At 37.1% G+C, this 22,736-nt stretch overlaps 1 protein-coding gene across 1 annotated transcript; it reads right to left on the reverse strand.

Moving 5' to 3' along the window:
* Window positions 1-6,139: 6,139 nt before the first annotated feature.
* On the reverse strand, window positions 6,140-9,179 carry LOC112715122 (prohibitin-1, mitochondrial). Its single transcript, XM_025766878.2, has 6 exons — window positions 9,086-9,179; window positions 8,571-8,807; window positions 8,152-8,268; window positions 7,523-7,693; window positions 6,886-7,098; window positions 6,140-6,551 (listed from the first exon to the last, which is right to left on the reverse strand). The coding sequence occupies exons 2-6, from the start codon at window positions 8,754-8,756 to the stop codon at window positions 6,360-6,362; spliced, it is 879 nt and encodes a 292-aa protein (XP_025622663.1). The 5' UTR covers window positions 8,757-8,807; window positions 9,086-9,179; the 3' UTR covers window positions 6,140-6,359.
* Window positions 9,180-22,736: the final 13,557 nt, after the last annotated feature.

Raw genomic sequence — 22,736 nt, forward strand, 5'->3', positions numbered from 1 at the left:
CTCTTTTTTTTATAAATTCAAAATTTTTAATATCTTTGAATACACTAATTTTAATTTTATCTTTTCACAAGTTATTCAAATACAAGTGTTTTTATAAAATATTTTAAAAATTTTAGTTTTAATTATACAATTTTTTCTACAATATTTTATTAAAAAATTAAATGAAATATTAAAATTAATTTAGTAAAGAGTGAAAGTTAAGAGTATAATAATATTTTTAATACAATTTTTTTAATATTTAATACCTTAATAAATGTTTTAAAAATATTTGATAAGGCACTTGTTAACTAATATAAATTCATTATTCTCATCCATTTTAAAAATGTTTGATTCCCCATATAATATTGATTTCTCACTAAATTAATAAGATAGATTTATACTGTTGATTATAATAATTCATTTTATCTATAACTTAGCTAGGCAGCCTTTTCATATATTACACTATTAATTAATAAGGTTAAGTACGTTTTTCGTCCTTAAGGTATAAGGCCAAAATCAAAATCGTCTCTGACCTTTTTTTTCGTATTAAATCATCTTCAACATTACAAAACGTTATAAAATCATCATTTTGTCCATAAACGATATTTTTCGAACAATTTTGTCCTTAAACAAAAATAAAAAACCCTCATTATCCTCACCACTAACTTCTGCATAATCATCATCATCGCTACGCATCTCTCTCCCTCTTCCTCTCCTTTTCCTCACCGCCATCACCACTGCCATTATCAAACTTTTTTTCTCTGTATTATCTATTTATCATCCTAAATCACCATCATCCACCCATAAACTAAATTCAGCAACAGCAACAACCAAATTCAACAGCAGCAACACACTTTCAACAACACCAAAATAAAAATGAATCAACAACAACAACAACATCTACAAAATAAATTAACAGAAATTTTAGATTTAACAACAATTCAATAATCATCACCGCAACTTCAGATCCAAAATCAGCAACAATAGAAATTTAAAAAAAATTTAAAAAAGATGTTCATATTATTCAAAAATAAAAAAAAAATAAAAAATTAAAGAACAGAAAGAAAAGGAAGTGATGGTGCAGGAACCTATTGCCATCAACCTCTGACCGCCGTCGCCCTCAGTACTCCCCTCATTCTTCTTCCCATTCTTTTCTTCTTTATCTTTCTTCCAACTGCCACCCATCGTCGCTGTCTGTCGAAAGCCAACAGCCACTACAAGCGCCGCCTCTCCCTTTCCAGAACACGTCACAACACCGCCATGTCGGGGATTCGAAGCTAAAGACAACGAACTCGAAGACGCTTCTATCGATCCAACCACTCTCCGCTCTCCACCTTCCCAACCTCTCATAACTGACCTCACTCCTTCTAACCCCATCGATCCCCAACATGATCCCAAACCCGCACCCTCCAATCTCTCGAAACTACCGCCCACCACCTTCGATTTCTGGACGAGGATGAGTTCGAAGGCCTCCCCATCGAACACCCCTCCTCCGATCTCAATGCTTTCTAGTTCCCACTCCAATTCCACTTTTCCTTTCACCCCTTTAAATGCTCTCTGCATCTTTTATTTTTTATTTTTATTTTATAATTTTTTTTAGTCAAAAGTAATTTGATGAGGAAGAGTAGAAGTTTGAAAAAAAAAAGAAAGAGAGAAAGAGGCTCGGTGATGATGATGATTGATGAAGGGGGTTGGGTTAGTGGGGGGTTGGGGGGAGAGGGATCTTTTTAAGGGTAAAATCATGATAAAAATATTGTTTATGGACAAAAGAACGATTTTATAATGTTTTGTAACGTTGAAGATAATTTTAATATGAAAAAAGGTCGGAGACGATTTTGATTTTGGCCTCATACCTTAATGACGAAAAAAGTACTTAACCCTAATTAATATAAGTACTTATTGTAACCATGACTTGAACAGTATTAAAACAGATACAAATAAACATAAGAGGCAATAACAGAATTTTGGATTTAACTAACATGTGATCTAACGATACAAGTTAAAATTATTAATTAAAAAATTCATTTTAAAAAATTGTATAATAAAAAATATAATTAAAATTAGTGTAAAAATATTGAGAATTTTAAATTTACAAAAAAAGTGAGAACAAACTGATGAAGGGACTAATTTGGTACACGACATTCAATTTTTGGGACTGAAATGAGTCATTTGATGCAAAGTAAGGGACCAATGTGGTGCATATATAATAATACATTGTGGATGACACATGGATAAATAACATTTGACACGTGGCATAATCTGACACGCGACAAAAAGACTTGTGACACGTGGCATAACCATCCACGTCAGCATGCCACGTGTCGCTGACCAACACGTCATCATACCGTTACACGTGGCCAAACTATGAGGTGACACGTGTCACCAAAGGTCCACGCCATCAAGCCACGTCAGCGCATCGTTAACAGAAAATGGGCCAGGGACTAACATGGTGCAATTTTTCTAATCTCAGGGACGTAATTGGTGCAATTGGAATCTCATAGATGATTTTGGTGCACGACGTTAATTTCAGGGACCACTTTGGGGATTTAGTCTCAACAATTCACACTTATCCTAAGGTCCACTAGTCTATGTTTCACAAAACATTACATATCACATAAAGAAAACCGAAATCATACCTTGATCAATTCCCAATTTGCACAAAAATTACCAATTGATCACAACCAAGCTCAATCAAGCCACTAATTCAACTCCAATTGCTTCCAATTACTACACCCTTGGTAACTGAAACTTCAAATTCAATTCAATTTAATTTGTATTGATGGCTTCCATTGAAAGTTTCTCTCTTCTCTCTCCTCTCTCTCTTTCGGTCATGTCTATCATCTTCTAAGAAAGAAAGAAAGAAAATAGAATGCCCAGAGAGTGGGTTATGATCAAAGGCCACAAGCTCCATACAAAAGCTATTCTCTCTTTTTTCTCCTTCGGTCACATCTATCCATCAGAGAAGAAGATTGAAAAAAAGTGAAGCCTCTGAAGAAAATCCTATGAAGAAAGGTTAAGAAAGATTGTTGCTATAGAAGAAAAAATTTGGAGAAAGGTTTCAAAATTTTGTTACCAAGAAAGGAAGAGATCGACCTCGTTCAGGAAGCAGATCTACCTTGGTAAAAAGTTTATTTCCATTTTTGTTCCACCAAAAAGAAGATAGCCTCTGAGTCTCAAGCTGGAAGAAGCAAAAAAGGAAAGCTTGAAGCTAGTATGGGTCAGATGCTCATCAATGATCAAAATCAAGACTTGGGGCCAAAGCAAAGTTCAACAGCTCAGATTCAAGATACACGAAGAAAAAGGTTGAAAGAGAATATTAAAGGTATTAGTCACTGCTTCTACCCTCTCTCTCCTCTGTCACACCGCTGCTGCATGTGTATTGGGAGAACAGAACCAATATGTGTTGAAGAGGTTTCAAGCTCAGGAAGTTTCACTCCTTTATAATAGGGGTGAACGGCCAAGGATTGAAGCAAGGAGTGAGAGCACACGTTTCGGTTCCTATAGCTCTTTGAGCTGTTCATTCTTCTCCTTCATGGCTTTCATTGAATATTTCTTTTTCTCAGTTTAGTCTGTCTGTGTTTCATTGGTAAAAGACAAAATGTGAGGTTTTGTAAGAAAAATCCAATAAAGGCAAAGAGTTAAAGAAAAAGCCATAGTTATCACAGAAATTCTTTGTATGTATTTTTGTTTTGTTGTCATGATCCTGAGGAGATTTTCTTGCAAGTTGGGTTAGCACTTTGTGGTTAAAAGTTAGGTTTGAATCCTAGTCAAGTTCAGGTTAGGTTAGAATCTGGACTTGTTCTCTTACAAGTTGGGTGAGCACTTTGCTGTTGAAAGTTAGGGTGAGACCTAGTCAAGTTCAGATTGGGTTAGAATATGGACTTGTCCCAAATAGGATTTGGTAGATCCTAGGGAGAATTGGTGAATGTAATTTTGTTGAAAGATAGTGAAATTTTGTCACTGTTGTGATAGAAACTAGATGTAGGCTGCATTGCACTTAGCAGCTGAACCAGGATATATCTGGTGTTACTTCTTCTTCTCTACTCCTTTCTCTGTTTCTATTTATCAAGAGACAAAAACAAAAGTGTCTCCCAACTCGGCACGAGACAACAAAAGTGTCGCTCAACTCAGCACGAGACAAAAGCAAAAAAATCTCCTGAAATTCTTTTGAAAAATTAGAAATTAATATTCAGCAAAAGGGGCTAAGATTCAACCCCCTTCTCTTAGCCACTGATTATCACCAATTGGTATCAAAGCTTGGTCTCAAAGAGATCAAGCTTCACAACTTGGAGGAAAGATCCCGATGGCAAACTACATGGGTTCAAACACAGTGGCTTATATTCTGACAGAAGGATAGTCCAACAACAGATCTCCATTCTTCAAAAAAAAAATAACTTCAACTATTGGAAAGAAAGAATGAAGATCTTTTCTCAGTTAGTGGATTACATCATGTGGAAGATAACCATAAATGGTCCTCAAGTCCCTACAAAGGATGGCGCTGGTGGTGTTGTCTCTCCCAAAGTCAAAGCAGAATGGAATGAAGATGACAAAAGGAAAAGAAAACTAAATGCTAATGGTGTCAATATGCTGAACTGTGCAATCAGCTTCGAGGAATACCTGAAGGTTTCAAGATGTAAAACAGCAAAGAAAATCTGGAATAATCTTCAAGCCACACGTGAGGGTACCACACAAGTAAGAGAAACCAGAATTGACATGCTGAGCAAAGAGTATAAGATGTTCTCTATGAAGGAAGGAGAATCAATTGATGACATGTTCGAGATATTCTTTATCATCAGTAATAGATTGGAAGTTATGAGGATTACTCATTCCGAATAGATGCTAGTGAGGAAAATCTTGAGAAGCTTGACAAGAGAGTGGAAAGTGAAATAACCTGTAATGAGTTAAATGAAAAGTTACTAGCATATGAAATCACTCACAAAAAAAAAATGATACAAAAAAAAAAAAAAAAAGGAGAGTGGCTCTTAAACCTTGCACTGAATCATTGGATGATTTATCCAGTGACTGTTTACCAGATGACAAGTTTGTATTTTTTGCTAAGAAACTTAGAAGGATGAATGAGACTCAAAGGAAGAAGTAGAGGTGGTAACTCTGTTGGTCCCTATAGTTTCGTGAAATTTTCAATTAGGTCCCTATACTTTTTTTCTTTTTAATTGAGTCCTGCACTAAATTTTTTTTTTCAATTAAGTTTTTCTTAGTAGTAATTGGTTTAATTTTATAGGGACCCAACAAAAAAAAAATTAGTATAGGGACCTAAATAAAAGGAAAAAAAAGTGTAGGGACCCAATTAAAAAAAATTTGGTGCAAAGACTCAATTAAAAAGAAAAAAAGTATAGGGACCTAATTGAAAATTTCGCGAAACTATAAAGACTAATAGAGTAATTAAACCTAATTAAATATATGTATAAAATATTTAATCTGATATTATATTAAGATTAAATTAAAAAATATATAAAAAATTAATTATTTTAAGAAAAAATAAAAAAAATTAATTGTAATGATGGGAAGACGTAGTTAATACATATAGTTCGTTTAGGTGACTAGAGTTTTAAAAATTATGCAAGAAGAGGGAGGATTTGACATGTGTAGTGTGGAGGCTTAGAATAGATATTAATTTTCTCTATTCTTTTTTTGCTACAAAATACTATTTACAAATCGGTCTCTCTTTTTTAAGCAAATTTAATTTTTTTACTTGGTCTTTCAAGATCCATATTATACTTTCACCACAGAAGAACTCTCCTTAATACATTACAAAAACATGTATACATGATTGTCATTTTTATTTATTTATTTATTTTTTGTTTTGTTTTTTTTTTCTTTCTTTGGTTTGGAACTATAATTTAGATGGGAGTGAGCAGTTTCTAAGTACAAACTAGAATTTGTAATTGAATTTATAAACTTCTCAAAGTGCTAAATATCCAATTAGTTGACTTTGTTTTACACCAAGTAGTATTCAATATTAGACACTTCTTTTTCTTTATTTTGGCTAGCAATTCCTCTTGCAAAAATAACAGCTAATGATCCAAAACAAAATATTCACAAGAAAATTATTCTTAATGTTATTTTTATTCCTTGGATTCTTAGTTTCTTACTATTTCATAGCAAAGGCCATGCTGCTGGCTGTTTAAAGTTTTGGAAGTTATTTCAGATTTAAATCCCTCGGGGAATAATCATAATCAATTAATCATCATTTTATGTAATCCGGATCATTTGGATCTCAAATAATCCTTTGGCTAAAGTTTGAAAAAGGTTACTATTCAACTATGTAAAGACTACTCTCAACATATACATCATGAAATTGAATAGGTTTCGTACTTTCTAATGAGAGAATGAAAACGATCATCACAAACAAGTTCAGCAGATCACTTCTTGCTTGGCTCCAACTTCATCTCCTGAAGATTCAGCAACAGATCATCTGAGTTCAGGTAAACCTTGTTTGCTGCGTTGGATACAGTATTCGCAATCTCTCTTGCGGCTTCGATCTTCCTCAGTGTGATAAAAGCTGGATTGTTGGCAATAGCTTGTCCAATAAGTTGGGCACTTTTTGCTTCTCCCTGTTGAGTAAAGGAGGTGTAACGAAGATCAGGGGAAACTAAATATTACGAAAGCAAGATTAATTAGCAGTGGTTTAATGAAATAACCCAACATATTCACCCAAAATAAAAAACAGAACTCGGCATCCAGACCAATGTTTTTCAGTGAGTTTTTCAGGTTGGATTTCCAGAACAAGAACTAATGAAAATGAAATTGTAATAGTCTAACCAGCAAGTAACACCACTAGCATGTACATAAGGCCGTGCATTGTAAAAGGAAACAAGAAATAAATGCAGCAATTTGTACTATGCAATAGTTCGTAATGATAAATATGAATTCATAATTTATTCTCACCTGTGCTCTAATTACGGCACTTCTCTTGTCTTGTTCAGCTTTCTCCACAACAAATTTAGCCCTCTCAGCTTCTTGTGCAGCCACCTGTTTGGCTTCAATTGCAGCAGTAAACTCCTTGCCAAATGTTAGAGTGGTAATTGACACATCATCAAGGGCGATATTGAAGTTAACAGCCCTCTCAGTCAGAACCTTCCGGATTTCCCTACTAACAGCCTACAAATAATAAGTCAATTAAAATTAAAACATACTTCCTTCATGTTAGAACTGGACCTTTCAACTTGACAAGGAAAACAATGCATGGAATGCAAGAAACTAGAAGGGATATGTACAAAACAACCAAAGCAATTCCCCTAGTTAACACAGTAAATCTCCTCATGTGGATAGTTACACAAAACGCACTTCGGTAGTGCGTAAATGGTAATGATAACTTAGTTCAGCAGAATTAATTCACTTGGATGTACCCATTGTGCTTACCATAACAATAATACAAACCAAAAAATTATTTTAACAATTTGAAACTGCAATTCTATAAAAGACATCTCAGCAACTGGAAACTTCGTTGAAATGGTTGAATTTTTTCATACACGTTCATACACAACCTTTCAGAAACATTATATACGCAAGGATTACTGATTACCTCGCGCTGAGTAATAAGCTGGCTGGCATTGTATTGGGCAACAACAGCTTTCAAAGTTTCATGTATAATTGAAGGTAAAACCCTTTCATTGAAGTTCTCACCAAGGGTCCGATAAATTGTAGGTAACTCACTTGGCAAAGGACGAGTAAGGACTCGAAGCCCAATTTTCACCTGTATGACATTTATGTGCAATTTTAATAAGGTAAACATTTCACAAGGTTGAATAATTAAAAATATGAACTGTTTCATGACAATTTTCTCAAAACACAATATCATTGAACAATCTAGATTGCTAAAAAAGACAGCAGGAAGAATACAAATAAAAACATCATGCAGATAGTTGAGTTGACAAGGAGAATTGAAGCTTTGAAAATTGAATACTAATGTGTCTGCCAAAAGATATTCAAACTTAAAGCGGCTCGCAAATTCAAAATGAAATCATTTTAAAACAAAATATGCAAGGTGATAGACTTGGTCTACATCATTCCAATATTGAAATGCATTTAAGGAACACCTGTTAGGCTCTAAAGTTGTTAAGGTTATATAGCATATCCAATTTATGCAGAGCATTATTAAATAGAATCATCATGAAAAAAATAAAAACAACTGTTAGCAAAAAGTATATTTACCATCTGGAGATCACGACTTCCTGAGGTACTCTCAACTAGATGCGGTCGTGCACGAACATCATATATGACAGGCCTCTCAAACCATGGAACAACGAAGTGTGTCCCTTCTGGATAGACCTACAGATTACAGATGACATCATATTTTTAAAACATAAAGGGAACACAATTGTTTTGCAATTGCTATTGATAACACTTCCAAACAACCCTGACAAATAACTAGATCCCTTGAAAGATAACAACCTATGATCAAAGAAGAGCAAAAATCTTATACGAGCAATCACAACAACATCAAAAGCACTGCAAAGATAATTAAATGATATGGATATTCATGAAAATTTTCTCATCCATGAAGATTTCCTCCCCATTTTTTCTTCCCAACAATCATACCACAAACACGAAAACAATTTACTAAAAGAGACCTTGTCTTTGACACCAATTAAACGGTTGAAAACAATAGCTCGGTGTCCTCCCTCAACATTGTAGAGACTGTTGGCAGCAGCATACAAACCAATCCCACCGATCACACTCAGCTTCAACAGCGCCGACGCTGCGCCACCACCAGCACCTCCGGGAACGTTCGGAACCTTCATGTTCTTCAGATTCATTTTCCCTCACACAACAGAAAACAAAGCTCAGTCACCAGCGGAATTTCACCCCTGAAATATGCGATTATTCAAATGGTATCATATCAAAACACACGCAGAGAAATAATTCAAAGGCAAGATATTGTAATGATCAAATGCAATCAATCAAGTTAATGATGAAACCAATGTATAGAGATTGAAAGGGAGAAATGCTTGTTTCTTTTTGCGAAATTTCTGACTATAGTAGAAATGAAAAAAAAATGTCGGTGATTGAGAAAGAAAGCGAGCAAATCTGCATTTCAAGATCGAATAATTTTTGTAAGAAAAACTAGGAGAAGATGAGGAACTACCTTCCGAATTGTGATCGAGGACGATGGGGAGAAGGGTTTTGTGGGGTTTAGGGTTTTAAAACAGACTGTGCCATGCATGGAAATATTTAAATTCAATCAACTGAATTATGTAATTTATATATAAAATGAAATTAAATAAAAATTTGAAAAATATTTCAATATAAAAAATATTAACATATTATTATAATTAATCAAAAAATTAAAATTAATATTTTCTATGTGTTATCTTAAATTTATATTTTTTTTATCAAAAATAGAGAATTTTATTAAGGGATAAATATCAAATTGATACCTAAAAAGTTCTGATACTAATAAAATAGTACTTAATTTTTATTTTTGACAAAATAGTTCAGAATGATTTTAAAATGTCTTTAAGAAAGACTAGTTAGAGACAAAATAATTTTCCACTATGACAAAGCTCATCTGTGTTCAATTCCTTGGCTTCTTCAAGTTGCAATAGCTTCTTCGAAGAGCATCAAATGTCATAAGTACAAAATTAACTGTCTCACGGTCAGCGTCACTCCTTTTTTCTAGAGTAAGACTGATCGACGAAGACAATACAAAATCTGAATCTTGATTTACCCTGCTCCTCTTTTGGGATGATTTGTGAAAGAGCCTAGTAGCGGAAACGACACAAATGTCCAACACAAGAACAATATGGAAGCACTCACAACACAATATGACAGCAACTATAACAAGCAAATATAACAAGTAAAGTAATAACAAGAACACACCAAGATTTTAACGTGGAAAACCCTCTCAATGTGAGAGGTAAAAACCACGGGTCGTCCAAACCAATGAAATAGCTCCACTATAATCAAATGAGGTACAAGAGAGTCTTAAACAAAGCACAAAAACGTGCATATAACCAGCCAAACCATTCAAAGCACCAAAGCTCACAACTAAGAAGCAAGAAGATGAAATATACCCAAAAAATAGAGCTGCTGTCGAAGCCAATTTCTTCCTCTGAAGACCTTCAATTAAAATCTCCACCGTTCAGAATGAAGAACAAGATGTGAAAAATCTACAGCCCAAATTTCACGTCGATCCAACGGTGAAATAATGAGAAACTTCCGTTCCAAAATTGCTGCTCTGTGTAAAAATGGGAAACCTAATTTCTCTCTTGCGAAACCAATTTCTCCTACTGCAAATCTCTAATCAACATCTCCACCGATCAGAATGAAGAACAAGATGATAAGAACATGCAGTTTAAATTTCAAGCTGATCCAACGATGAACAACTGAGAAACTGTCATTTGAAATTTAATGCTTTGGGCAAAAACGGAAATTCTGTTTTTCCCTCTTCTCTCTCACTTGGTGGCTATTCTCTCTCACTCAAAAAACCTCAAAAAACTGAATTAGGGTTATGATACTAGGGTGCAAGAATACACCCCCAAAATGTTAGGCTTGGGCCTCACAAAGGAGAGAAAAAAACCCAACAAATCTCCCCCTTCTCGACTAGGTGGAGGCCCTCGCCATTCCGGCGATCAAACAACATGTTTCAAACTTTTCTCTTGACAATGCTTTTGTCATCATATCAGCACCATTGTCATCAGTGTGAACTTTCTCAAGTTCCAACAACTTGGAATCTAACACATCCCGTATCCAGTGATACCTAACATCGATATGTTTAGATCTTGGATGAAAAGTAGAATTCTTGGCAAGATGAATAGCACTTTGGCTATCACACAACAAGACATAACGGTCTTGCTTAAAACCAAGTGCTGCAAGAAACTTCTTCATCCACAACAACTCTTTACATGCTTCAGTTGCTGCAATAAACTCTGCCTCTGTAGTAGAAAGTGCAACACACTTCTGTAACCTTGACTGCCATGAAATAGCTCCCCCTGCAAACTTGACCAAATAACCTGAAGTAGACTTTCGAGAATCAATATCTCCTGCCATGTCTGCATCAGTAAAGCTAACTAGCAAAGGTTTCTCACCACCAAAACTCAAACTCAAGTTAGTTGTACCTTTGAGATATCTCATAATCCATTTAACAGCATTCCAATGTTCTTTACCTGGATTAGAGAGAAAACGACTCACTGTACCAACCGCATGAGCAATGTCTGGTCTAGTACACACCATAGCATACATCAAGCTTCCAACAGCTGAGGCATAAGGAATTTCATTCATTGCTTATTTCTCCTCATCAGTGGTTGGACACTGCTTGGTACTTAACTTAAAATGAGGAGCAAAAGAACTAGTAACACATTTGGCATCATTCATGCCAAACCTTTGAAGCACCTTCTTTATGTACTTCTCCTGTGACAAATAAAGCTTCTTGGAATCTCTATAACGAGTAATAGTCATGCCCAAAATCTGTTTGGCAGGACCCAAGTCCTTCATAGCAAAGAACCTGCTCAACTGTTTCTTCAACTCATTAATCCTCAAAGTATTCTTACCCACAATCAAAATATCATCCACATAAAGCAAAAGAATGATAAAATCATCATCAGAAAATGTTTGCACAAATACACAATGATCTGAAGTTGTCTTACGGTAACCATGCTCCCACATAACAGATTCAAACTTCTTGTACCACTGTCTTGGAGCTTGCTTCAACCCATAAAGACTCTTCTTAAGCTTGCTGGTGGACGAAATTGTGATCACTTGTTCTTTTATTTATAAAGGATGTATACTCTGAGGGCATTGTTTATTTCCTTCACAATCTCGTTCAACTAACCAGCAAGTGTACTGGGTCGTCCAAGTAATAAACCTTACGTGAGTAAGGGTCGAATCCACAGAGATTGTTGGTATGAAGCAAGCTATGGTCACCTTGCAAATCTCAGTCAGGCAGATTAAACATGATACTTGATTAGATTCAAAATAAATAAAAAGGAATAATAAAAGGGATAGAACACTTATGCAGATTCATTGGTAGGAACTTCAGATAAGCGGATGGAGATGCTGTAGAGCTCTTGGACGCCTGGTCTCCTACTGCTCCTATTCAATCCTTCTTACTCCTTTCCATGGCAAGCTTTGTATAGGGGTTCACCATCAACTGTGGCTACTTTCATTCCTCACGGGGAAATAACCTGTGCGGCTGTCACTCGCACAGCTAACCAGTCTGGAGGCATCACCCATGGCTGATGGCTACATCCCATCCTCGCAGTGAAAACTATGCTAACGCACTCTGTCACAGTACGGCTAATCACCGGTTGGTTCCCGCTCCTACTGGAATAGAATCCCTCTTTTGCGTCTGTCACTGACGCCCAGCAGGTTAAAGTTTGAAGCACGTCACGGTCATTCATTACCGGAATCCTACTCGGAACACCACAGACAAGGTTGGACTTTCCGGACCCTCATGAATGCCGCCAACTATCTAACTTATACCACGAAGATTCTGTTGGGGAATCTAAGAGATACACATTCAAGCTCTGTTGCATGTAGAACGGAAGTGGTTGTCAATCACGTGCGTTCATAATTGAGAATGATAATGAGGGTAATCTGGCTCATCACATTCATCATGTTCTTGGGTACGAATGAATATCTTGGAATAAGAATAAAAGAGAATTGAATAAAAGAAGATAGAATTTCATTAATACTTGAGGTACAGCAGAGCTCCACACCCTTAATCTATGGTGTGCAGAAACTCCACCGTTGAAAATACATAAGCAAAGAGTTCAGGCATGGCCGAATGGCCAGCCCTCTCTAACGTGATCACAGGATTCAATTTACAATCCAGGATGTCTAATACAATAGATAAATGTCCTATTTATACTAGACTAGCTATTAGGGTTTACATGAGTAAGTAATTGATGCATAAATCCACTTCCGGGGCCCACTTGGTGTGTGCTTGGGCTGAGCTTGATGAATTCACGTGTAGAGGCATTTCTTGGCGTCAAACTTCAGGTTATGACGTGTTTTGGGCGTTTGACTCCGGATCATGACGTTTTTCTGGCGTTTAACTCCAGACAGCAGCGTGTACTTGGCGTTCAACGCCAAGTTACGTCGTCATTCTTCGAATAAAGTATGGACTATTATATATTGCTGGAAAGCCCTGGATGTCTACTTTCCAACGCCGTTGAGAACGCGCCAATTGGAGTTCTGTAGCTCCAGAAAATCCATTTCGAGTGCAGGGAGGTCAGAATCCAACAGCATCAGCAGTCCTTTTGTCAGCCTTCTTCAGAGTTTAGCTCAAATCCCTCAATTTCAGTCAGAATTTACCTGAAATCACAGAAAAACACACAAACTCATAGTAAAGTCTAGAAATGTGAATTTAACATAAAAACTAATGAAAACATCCCTAAAAGTAGCTTAAACTTACTAAAAACTATATAAAAACAATGCCAAAAAGCGTATAAATTATCCGCTCATCACAACACCAAACTTAAATTGTTGCTTGTCCCCAAGCAACTGAAAATCAAGTAGGATAAAAAGAAGAGAATATACTATAAAGTCCAAAATATCAATGAATATTAATTTAATTAGATGAGCGGGACTTGTAGCTTTTTGCTTCTGAACAGTTTTGGCATCTCACTTTTTCCTTTGAAGTTTAGAGTGATTGGCTTCTCTAGGAACTTAGAATTTCAGATAGTGTTATTGACTTTCCTAGTTAGGCATGTTGATTCTTGAACACAGCTACTTATGAGTCTTGGCTGTGGCCCTAAGCACTTTGTCTTCCAGTATTACCACCGGATACACAAATGCCACAGACACATGACTGGGTGAACCTTTTCAGATTGTGACTCAGCTTTGCTAGAGTCCCCAGTTAGTGGTGTCCAGAGCTCTTAAGCACACTCTTTTGGATCACGACTTTAACCACTCAGTCTCAAGCTTTTCACTTGGACCTTCATGACACAAGCACATGGTTAGGGACAGCTTGATTGAGCCGCTTAGGCCTGGATTTAACTTCCTTGGGCCCTCCTATCCATTGATGCTCAAAGCCTTGGATCCTTGCTACCCTTGCCTTTTGGTTTTAAGGGCTATTGACTTTTTCTGCTTGCTTTTTCTTTCTATTATATATATTTTTTTTTCGCAAGCTTTTGCTTTTTCACTGCTTTTTCTTGCTTCAAGAATCAATTTCATGATGTTTTTCAGATCATCAATAACATTTCTCTTTGTTCATCATTCTTTCAAGAACCAACAATTTCAACACTCATAAACAACAAGATCAAAAATATGCACTGTTCATTCATTCATTCAGAAAACAAAAATTATTGCCACCACATCAATATAATTAAATCAAATTCACTAATAATTTCGAAAATTATGTACTTCTTGTTCTTTTGAATTAAAACATTTTTCTTTTAAGAGAGGTGAAGGACTAATGGATTTTATTCATAGCTTTAAGGCATGGTTACACACTAATAATCATGAAGTAGAAACACAAAAACATAGACAAACATAATACTTAAAAACAGAAAACAGAAAGAAAATAAAGAACAAGGAATGAATCCACCTCTAGTGGCGTCTTCTTCTTGAAGGACCAATGATGTTCTTCAACTCTTCTATGTCCCTTCCTTGCCTTTGTTGCTCCTCCCTCATAGCTCTTTGATCTTCTCTTATTTCTTGGAGAGTGAGGGCGTGTTCATGGTGTTCCACCCTTAGTTGTTCCACGTTTTGGCTCAAGTCTTCTAAGGAGGTACTGAGTTGCTCCCAATAGTTGTTGGGAGGAAAGTGCATTCCATGAGGCATTTGTTGATGAACTTCCTCATGTTCTCCTTGGGGGCCGTGAGGAACTTCCCTTGTTTGCTCCATCCTTTTCTTGGTGATGGGCTTGTCTTCTTCAATGGAGACATCTCCATCTATGATAACTCCAGCTGAGTAGCATAAATGGCATATGAGGTGGGGGGAGGCTAGCCGTGCCATGTATGAAGGCTTGTCAGCTATTTTGTAGAGTTCATTGGCTATGACTTCATGAACCTCTACTTCCTCTCCAATCATGATGCTATGGATCATGATTGCCCGATCCACAGTAACTTCAGATCGGTTGCTTGTAGGGATGATGGATCTTTGGATGAACTCCAACCATCCTCTAGCTACAGGCTTGAGGTCCAGTCTTCTTAGTTGGACCGGTTTGCCTTTGGAGTCTACTCTCCATTGGGCGCCTTCCACACAAATGTCCATTAGGACTTGGTCCAACCTTTGGTTGAAGTTGACCCTCCTTGTGTAGGGGCGTTCATCACCTTGCATCATGGGTAGATGAAACGCCAACCTCACATTTTCCGGACTGAAATCTAAGTATTTCCCCCGAACCATTGTGAGATAGTTCTTTGGATTCGGGTTCATACTTTGATCATGGTTCCTAGTGATCCATGCATTAGCATAGAACTCTTGAACCATCAATAATCCGACTTATTGCATGGGGTTGGTGATGACTTCCCACCCTCTTCTTTGGATCTCATGTCGGATTTCCGGATACTCATTCTTTTTGAGCTTGAAGGGGACCTCAGGGATCACCCTCTTCTTTGCCACAACATCATAGAAGTGGTCTTGGTGGCTCTTGGAGATGAATCTCTCCTTCTCCCATGATTCGAAGTGGAAGCTTTTGCCTTCCCTTTTCCTTTTCTTGAGGAAACTCCGGTCTTGGGTGCCATTGATGGTGAATGAAAAATAAAAAGCTAGGCTTTTTACCACACCAAACTTAAAATTTGCTCGTCCTCGAGCAAAAAGAAAAGAAGAGTAGAAGAAGAAGAAGAAGAGAAATTGGAAGAGAGGGAGAGAAGTGGGTTCGGCTATATGAGAGAAGAATGGGTAGTGTTGTGTGAAAATGAAGAAGAAAAGAGAGGTATTTATAGGGAGGGGGGAGGGTTAGGTTTCGGCCATTTTGGGTGGGAAAGGGTGGGAAATTGAATTTGAATGTAGTGGGGGTAGGTGGGGTTTATGGGGAAGAGGAGGTTGATGTGAATGGTGCATGGGGTAATTGGGAAGAGGAATTGATGTGATTGGTGAAGGTTTTTGGGAAGGGTGACATTGAAGATGAGATTTGGATTAGGAGAGTGTGAATAGGATTAAAAGAAAAGGTAGGTGGGGATCCTGTGGGGTCCACAGATCCTGAGGTGGGGATCCTGTGGGGTCCACAGGTCCTGAGGTGAAAAGAAATACCATTCCTTCACCCTATAGGCGTGTAAATTGCCTTCATGCACCATTCTGGCGTTCAAACGCCCATTGGTGCATGTTCTGGGCGTTAAACGCCCATGTGATGCTTGTTTCTGGCGTTGAACGCCAGTTTCAAGCTTGTTTCTGGCGTTCAGCGCCAGATTGTCCTCTGTGTGCGCATCCTGGCGTTAAACGCCAGGATGTTGCTTGTTTTGGGCGTTCAGCGCCAGGAAGATGCTCTGTTCTGGCGCTGAACGCTGGCCAGATGCATCTTCTGGGCGCTGAACGCCGGCCCGTGCGTCCTCCAGGGTGAAAAATTTTTTCTTCTGTTTTTGACTCTGTTTTTAATTTTTTGATTTTTTTTCGTGACTCCTCATGATCATGTACCTAATTAAACACAAAAATAACAAAGAAACAAAATAAAATAAAATTAGATAAATAAAATTGGGTTGCCTCCCAACAAGCGCTTCTTTAATGTCAGTAGCTTGACAGTGGCTCTCATGGAGCCACAGAGCAATCAAGTCAATGTTGTCTAGTCCCAACACCAAACTTAGAGTTTGGATATGGGGTTTGAACACCAAACTTAGAGTTTGGTTGTGGCTTCACAACACCAAACTTAGAGTTTGACTGTGTGGGCTCTTCTTGACCTTGAACTGAGAGAAGCTCTTCATGCTTACTCTCTTTTGTCACAGAGGGTTTGCCATGTGCTTGAAACACAAGGTATTCTCCATTCAATTGAAGGACTAACTCTCCTCTGTTGACATCTATCACAGCTTCTGCTGTGGCTAGGAAAGGTCTTCCTAGGATGATGCATTCATCATTTTCCTTCCTAGTATCTAGGATTAGGAAATCAGCAGGGATGTAAAAGTCTTCAACTTTTATAAGCACGTCCTCTACTATCCCATGAGCTTCTCTCATGGATTTATCTGCCAATTGCAGTGAGAACAAAGCAGGTTGCACCTCAATGATCCCTAGCTTCTCCATTACAGAGAGTGGCATAAGGTTTATTCCTGACCCAAGATCACACAGAGCTTTCTCAAAGCTCATGGTGCCAATGGTGCAAGGTATTAAGAACTTGCCAGGGTCTTGTCTCTTTTGAGGTAGAGTTTCTTGAATCCAAGTTTCCAATTCACTAATGAGCAGGGGAGGTTCACTTTCCCCAGTCTCATTACCAAATAGCTTGGCATTCAGTTTCATGATAGCTCCTAGATATTGAGCAACTTGCTCACCAGTCACATCTTCATCCTCTTCAGAGGATGAATAATAGTCAGAGCTCATGAATGGCAGAAGGAGATTTAATGGAATCTCTATGGTCTCTGTATGAGCCTCAGATTCCTCAGGATCCTTAATAGGAAGCTCCTTCTTGCTTGAAGGACGTCCCAGGAGGTCTTCCTCACTGGGATTTTCGTCCTTCTCCTCCTTGATGCATTCGGCCATGTTGACTAAGTCAATGGCTTTGCACTCTCCTTTTGGATTCTCTTCTGTATTACTTGGGAGAATACTGGGAGGAGTTTCAATAACTTTCTTACTCAGCTGGCCTACTTGTGCCTCCAAATTTCTAATGGAGGATCTGGTTTCATTCATGAAACTGAAAGTGGCCTTTGACAGATCAGAGACTATATTAGCTAAATTAGAATTATTTTGTTCAGCATTCTCTGTCTGTTGCTGAGAAGATGATGGATATGGCTTACTATTATTTAGCCTATTGCGTCCACCATTGTTAAAACCTTGTTGAGGTTTTTGTTGATCCTTCCAGGAGAAATTTGGATGATTTCTCCATGATGGGTTATAGGTATTTCCATATGGTTCACCCAGATAATTAACCTCTGCCATGGCAGGGTTCTCAGGATCATAAGCTTCTTCAGAAGCTGTCTCTCTAGTACTGTTGGCTGCATGTTGCAATCCATTCAGATTTTGAGAGATTATGTTGACCTGTTGAGTCAACATTTTGTTCTGAGCCAATATGGCATTCAGAGCATCAATTTCAAGAACTCCTTTCTTCTGAGGTACCCCATTATTCACGGAATTCCTCTCAGAGGTGTACATGAACTGGTTGTTTGCAACCATGTCAATGAGTTCTTGAGCCTCTTCAGGCGTTTTCTTCAGGTGAATAGATCCACCTGCAGAATGGTCCAATGACATTTTCGAAAATTCAGAGAGACCATAATAGAATATATCTAATAGGGTCCATTCTGAAAACATGTCAGATGGACATCTCTTGGTCAGCTGCTTGTATCTTTCCCAAGCTTCATAGAGGGATTCACCATCTTTTTGTTTGAAGGTTTGAACATCCACTCTCAGCTTGCTCAGCTTTTGAGGAGGAAAGAATTTATCCAAGAAGGCAGTGACCAGCTTATCCCAGAAGTCCAGACTATCCTTAGGTTGTGAATCCAACCATATTCTAGCTCTGTCTCTTACAGCAAAAGGGAAAAGCATGAGTCTGTAGACTTCAGGATTAACTCCATTTGTCTTTACAGTATCACAGACCTGTAAGAACTCAGTTAAGAACTGATAAGGATCTTCAGATGGAAGTCCATAAAACTTGCAGTTTTGTTGCATTAAAGCAACTAGTTGAGGCTTAAGCTCAAAGTTATTGGCTCCAATGGCAGGAATGGAGATGCTTCTTCCATCAAACTTGGATGTTGGCTTTGTGAAGTCACCAAGCATTCTCCTTGCATTATTATTATTATTATTTTCGGCTGCCATGTCCTTCTCCTGTTCGAAAATTTCTGAAAGGTTATTTCTGGATTGTTGTAATTTAGCTTCTCTTAATTTTCTCTTCAGAGTCCTTTCAGGTTCTGGATCAGCTTCAACAAGAGTGCCTTTATCCTTGTTCCTGCTCATAAGAAAGAGAAGAAAACAAGAAAAGAAAGAGGAATACTCTATGTCACAGTATAGAGATTCCTTTATGTTAGTAGAAGAAGAAAGGGGTAGAAGAAGAGAAGAGGGAGATTCGGATTTGTGGATGAAGAGAGGTGAAGAGAAGTGTTAGTAATTAATTAATTAAATAGAAGAAGAGAAGAGAAGAGAATTTTCGAAAATAAATTTTGAAAAAGAGGTTAGTAATTTCGAAAATTAAAAATAAAACAAGTTTAAAATTAAAATGTAAAACAATTAAAAAGAATTTTTGAAAAAGAGAGGGAGAATTTTCGAAAATTAGAGAGAGATAGGTAGTTAGTTGATTTTGAAAAAGATAAGAGATAAACAAAAAGTTAGTTAGTTGACTGAAAAAGATTTGAAATCAAATTTTGAAAAGATAAGAAGATAAGAAGTTAGATAAGATATTTTGAAATCAAATTTTGAAAAAGATAAAATTTTTGAAAAAGATAAGATAAAAGTTAAAAAGATTTATTTTGAAAAAGATATTTTTGAAAAAGATTTTATTTTAAAAATTACTTAACTAACAAGAAACTACAAGATAAGACTCTAGAACTTAAAGATTGAACCTTTCTTAACAAGAAAGTAACAAACTTCAAATTTTTGAACCAATCACATTACTTGTTAGTTAATTTTCGAAAATTTGATAAAAAGATAAGAAAAAGATTTTTGAAAATATTTTGAAAAATAATTTTTGAAATTTTCAAAAATTATAAAAAAAAATGAAAAAGATATGATTTTTGAAAAGATAAGATTTTTTAAAATTGAAATTTTGACTTGACTTGTAAGAAACAACTAATTTTGAAAATTTTTGACCAAGTCAATCCCAAAATTTCGAAATTTTGGAGGGAAATAAGGAAAAGATATTTTTGATTTTTAAATTTTTAAAGAAAAACACAAAAATGACCCAAAACATGAAAATTTTGGATCAAGACACAAGATGCATGCAAGAATGCTATGAATGTCAAGATGAACACCAAGAACACTCTAAAGATCATGATGAACATCAAGAACATTATTTTGAAAAATTTTTGATGCAAAGAAAACATGCAAGACACCAAACTTAGAAATCTTTAATGCATGAAAAATATGAATGCAAGAGTGCACAAGAAAAACAACAAACAACACAAAACAAGAAATTATCAAGATCAAACAAGAGGATTTATCAAGAACAACTTGAAGATCATGAAGAACACTATGAATGCATGGATTTTCGAAAACAATGCAGGAAAAATTTTGAAAGCATGCAATTGACACCAAACTTTAAAATTGACACAAGATTCAAACAAGAAACACAAAGTATTTTTGATTTTTATGATTTTCTAATTTTTTTTTTGTATTTTTATTTTAAATTTTTCGAAAAATATTTTTGGAAAAACGAAAAAGAAAAGAAAAATTTTGGAAAAAGTTTTTGAAAAGAAAATTACCTAATCTGAGCAACAAGATGAACCGTCAGTTGTCCATACTCGAACAATCCCCGGCAACGGCGCCAAAAACTTGGTGGACGAAATTGTGATCACTTGTTCTTTTATTTATAAAGGATGTATACTCTGAGGGCATTGTTTATTTCCTTCACAATCTCGTTCAACTAACCAGCAAGTGTACTGGGTCGTCCAAGTAATAAACCTTACGTGAGTAAGGGTCGAATCCACAGAGATTGTTGGTATGAAGCAAGCTATGGTCACCTTGCAAATCTCAGTCAGGCAGATTAAACATGATACTTGATTAGATTCAAAATAAATAAAAAGGAATAATAAAAGGGATAGAACACTTATGCAGATTCATTGGTAGGAACTTCAGATAAGCGGATGGAGATGCTGTAGAGCTCTTGGACGCCTGGTCTCCTACTGCTCCTATTCAATCCTTCTTACTCCTTTCCATGGCAAGCTTTGTATAGGGGTTCACCATCAACTGTGGCTACTTTCATTCCTCACGGGGAAATAACCTGTGCGGCTGTCACTCGCACAGCTAACCAGTCTGGAGGCATCACCCATGGCTGATGGCTACATCCCATCCTCGCAGTGAAAACTATGCTAACGCACTCTGTCACAGTACGGCTAATCACCGGTTGGTTCCCGCTCCTACTGGAATAGAATCCCTCTTTTGCGTCTGTCACTGACGCCCAGCAGGTTAAAGTTTGAAGCACGTCACGGTCATTCATTACCGGAATCCTACTCGGAACACCACAGACAAGGTTGGACTTTCCGGACCCTCATGAATGCCGCCAACTATCTAACTTATACCACGAAGATTCTGTTGGGGAATCTAAGAGATACACATTCAAGCTCTGTTGCATGTAGAACGGAAGTGGTTGTCAATCACGTGCGTTCATAATTGAGAATGATAATGAGGGTAATCTGGCTCATCACATTCATCATGTTCTTGGGTACGAATGAATATCTTGGAATAAGAATAAAAGAGAATTGAATAAAAGAAGATAGAATTTCATTAATACTTGAGGTACAGCAGAGCTCCACACCCTTAATCTATGGTGTGCAGAAACTCCACCGTTGAAAATACATAAGCAAAGAGTTCAGGCATGGCCGAATGGCCAGCCCTCTCTAACGTGATCACAGGATTCAATTTACAATCCAGGATGTCTAATACAATAGATAAATGTCCTATTTATACTAGACTAGCTATTAGGGTTTACATGAGTAAGTAATTGATGCATAAATCCACTTCCGGGGCCCACTTGGTGTGTGCTTGGGCTGAGCTTGATGAATTCACGTGTAGAGGCATTTCTTGGTGTCAAACTTCAGGTTATGACGTGTTTTGGGCGTTTGACTCTGGATCATGACGTTTTTCTGGCGTTTAACTCCAGACAGCAGCGTGTACTTGGCGTTCAACGCCAAGTTACGTCGTCATTCTTCGAATAAAGTATGGACTATTATATATTGCTGGAAAGCCCTGGATGTCTACTTTCCAACGCCGTTGAGAGCGCGCCAATTGGAGTTCTGTAGCTCCAGAAAATCCATTTCGAGTGCAGGGAGGTCAGAATCCAACAGCATCAGCAGTCCTTTTGTCAACCTTCTTCAGAGTTTAGCTCAAATCCCTCAATTTCAGTCAGAATTTACCTGAAATCACAGAAAAGCACACAAACTCATAGTAAAGTCCAGAAATGTGAATTTAACATAAAAACTAATGAAAACATCCCTAAAAGTAGCTTAAACTTACTAAAAACTATATAAAAACAATGCCAAAAAGCGTATAAATTATCCGCTCATCACTTGCACACAAAATCTTCCTTTCCTTTAACAACAAAGCCCTCCGGTTGCTCCATGTAGATCTCCTTATCTAAATCACCATGAAGAAAAGCCGTCTTCGCATCCATTTGCTCAATCTCCAAATCAAGAGATGCTGCTAATCCAAGCACAGCACGAATGGATGACATCCTCACAACAGGAGAAAAGATCTCCTCATAATCAACACTTTTTCTCTGGCTAAAACCTCTAACAACCAATCTAGCCTTATACCGAGGCTTAGAATTGTGTTCTTCATTCTTGATTATGAATACCCATTTGTTCTTCAAAACTCGCATACCCTTCAGTAGCTTCACCAATTCATAGGTATCATTTTCAAGTAAGGACTTCGTTTCTTCTTGCATAGCTTCAAGCCATTGAGCTTTGCTTTCATCTTCAATAGCCTCTCCAAAGCATTCAGGTTCTCCCCCATCAGTCAACAAAACAAACTCAGCTAATTGATATGCATAGAATATTAATTCTTTAATA

This window comes from Arachis hypogaea, chromosome 10 (assembly GCF_003086295.3).
Source record: "Arachis hypogaea cultivar Tifrunner chromosome 10, arahy.Tifrunner.gnm2.J5K5, whole genome shotgun sequence".
Lineage (NCBI taxonomy): Eukaryota > Viridiplantae > Streptophyta > Magnoliopsida > Fabales > Fabaceae > Arachis > Arachis hypogaea.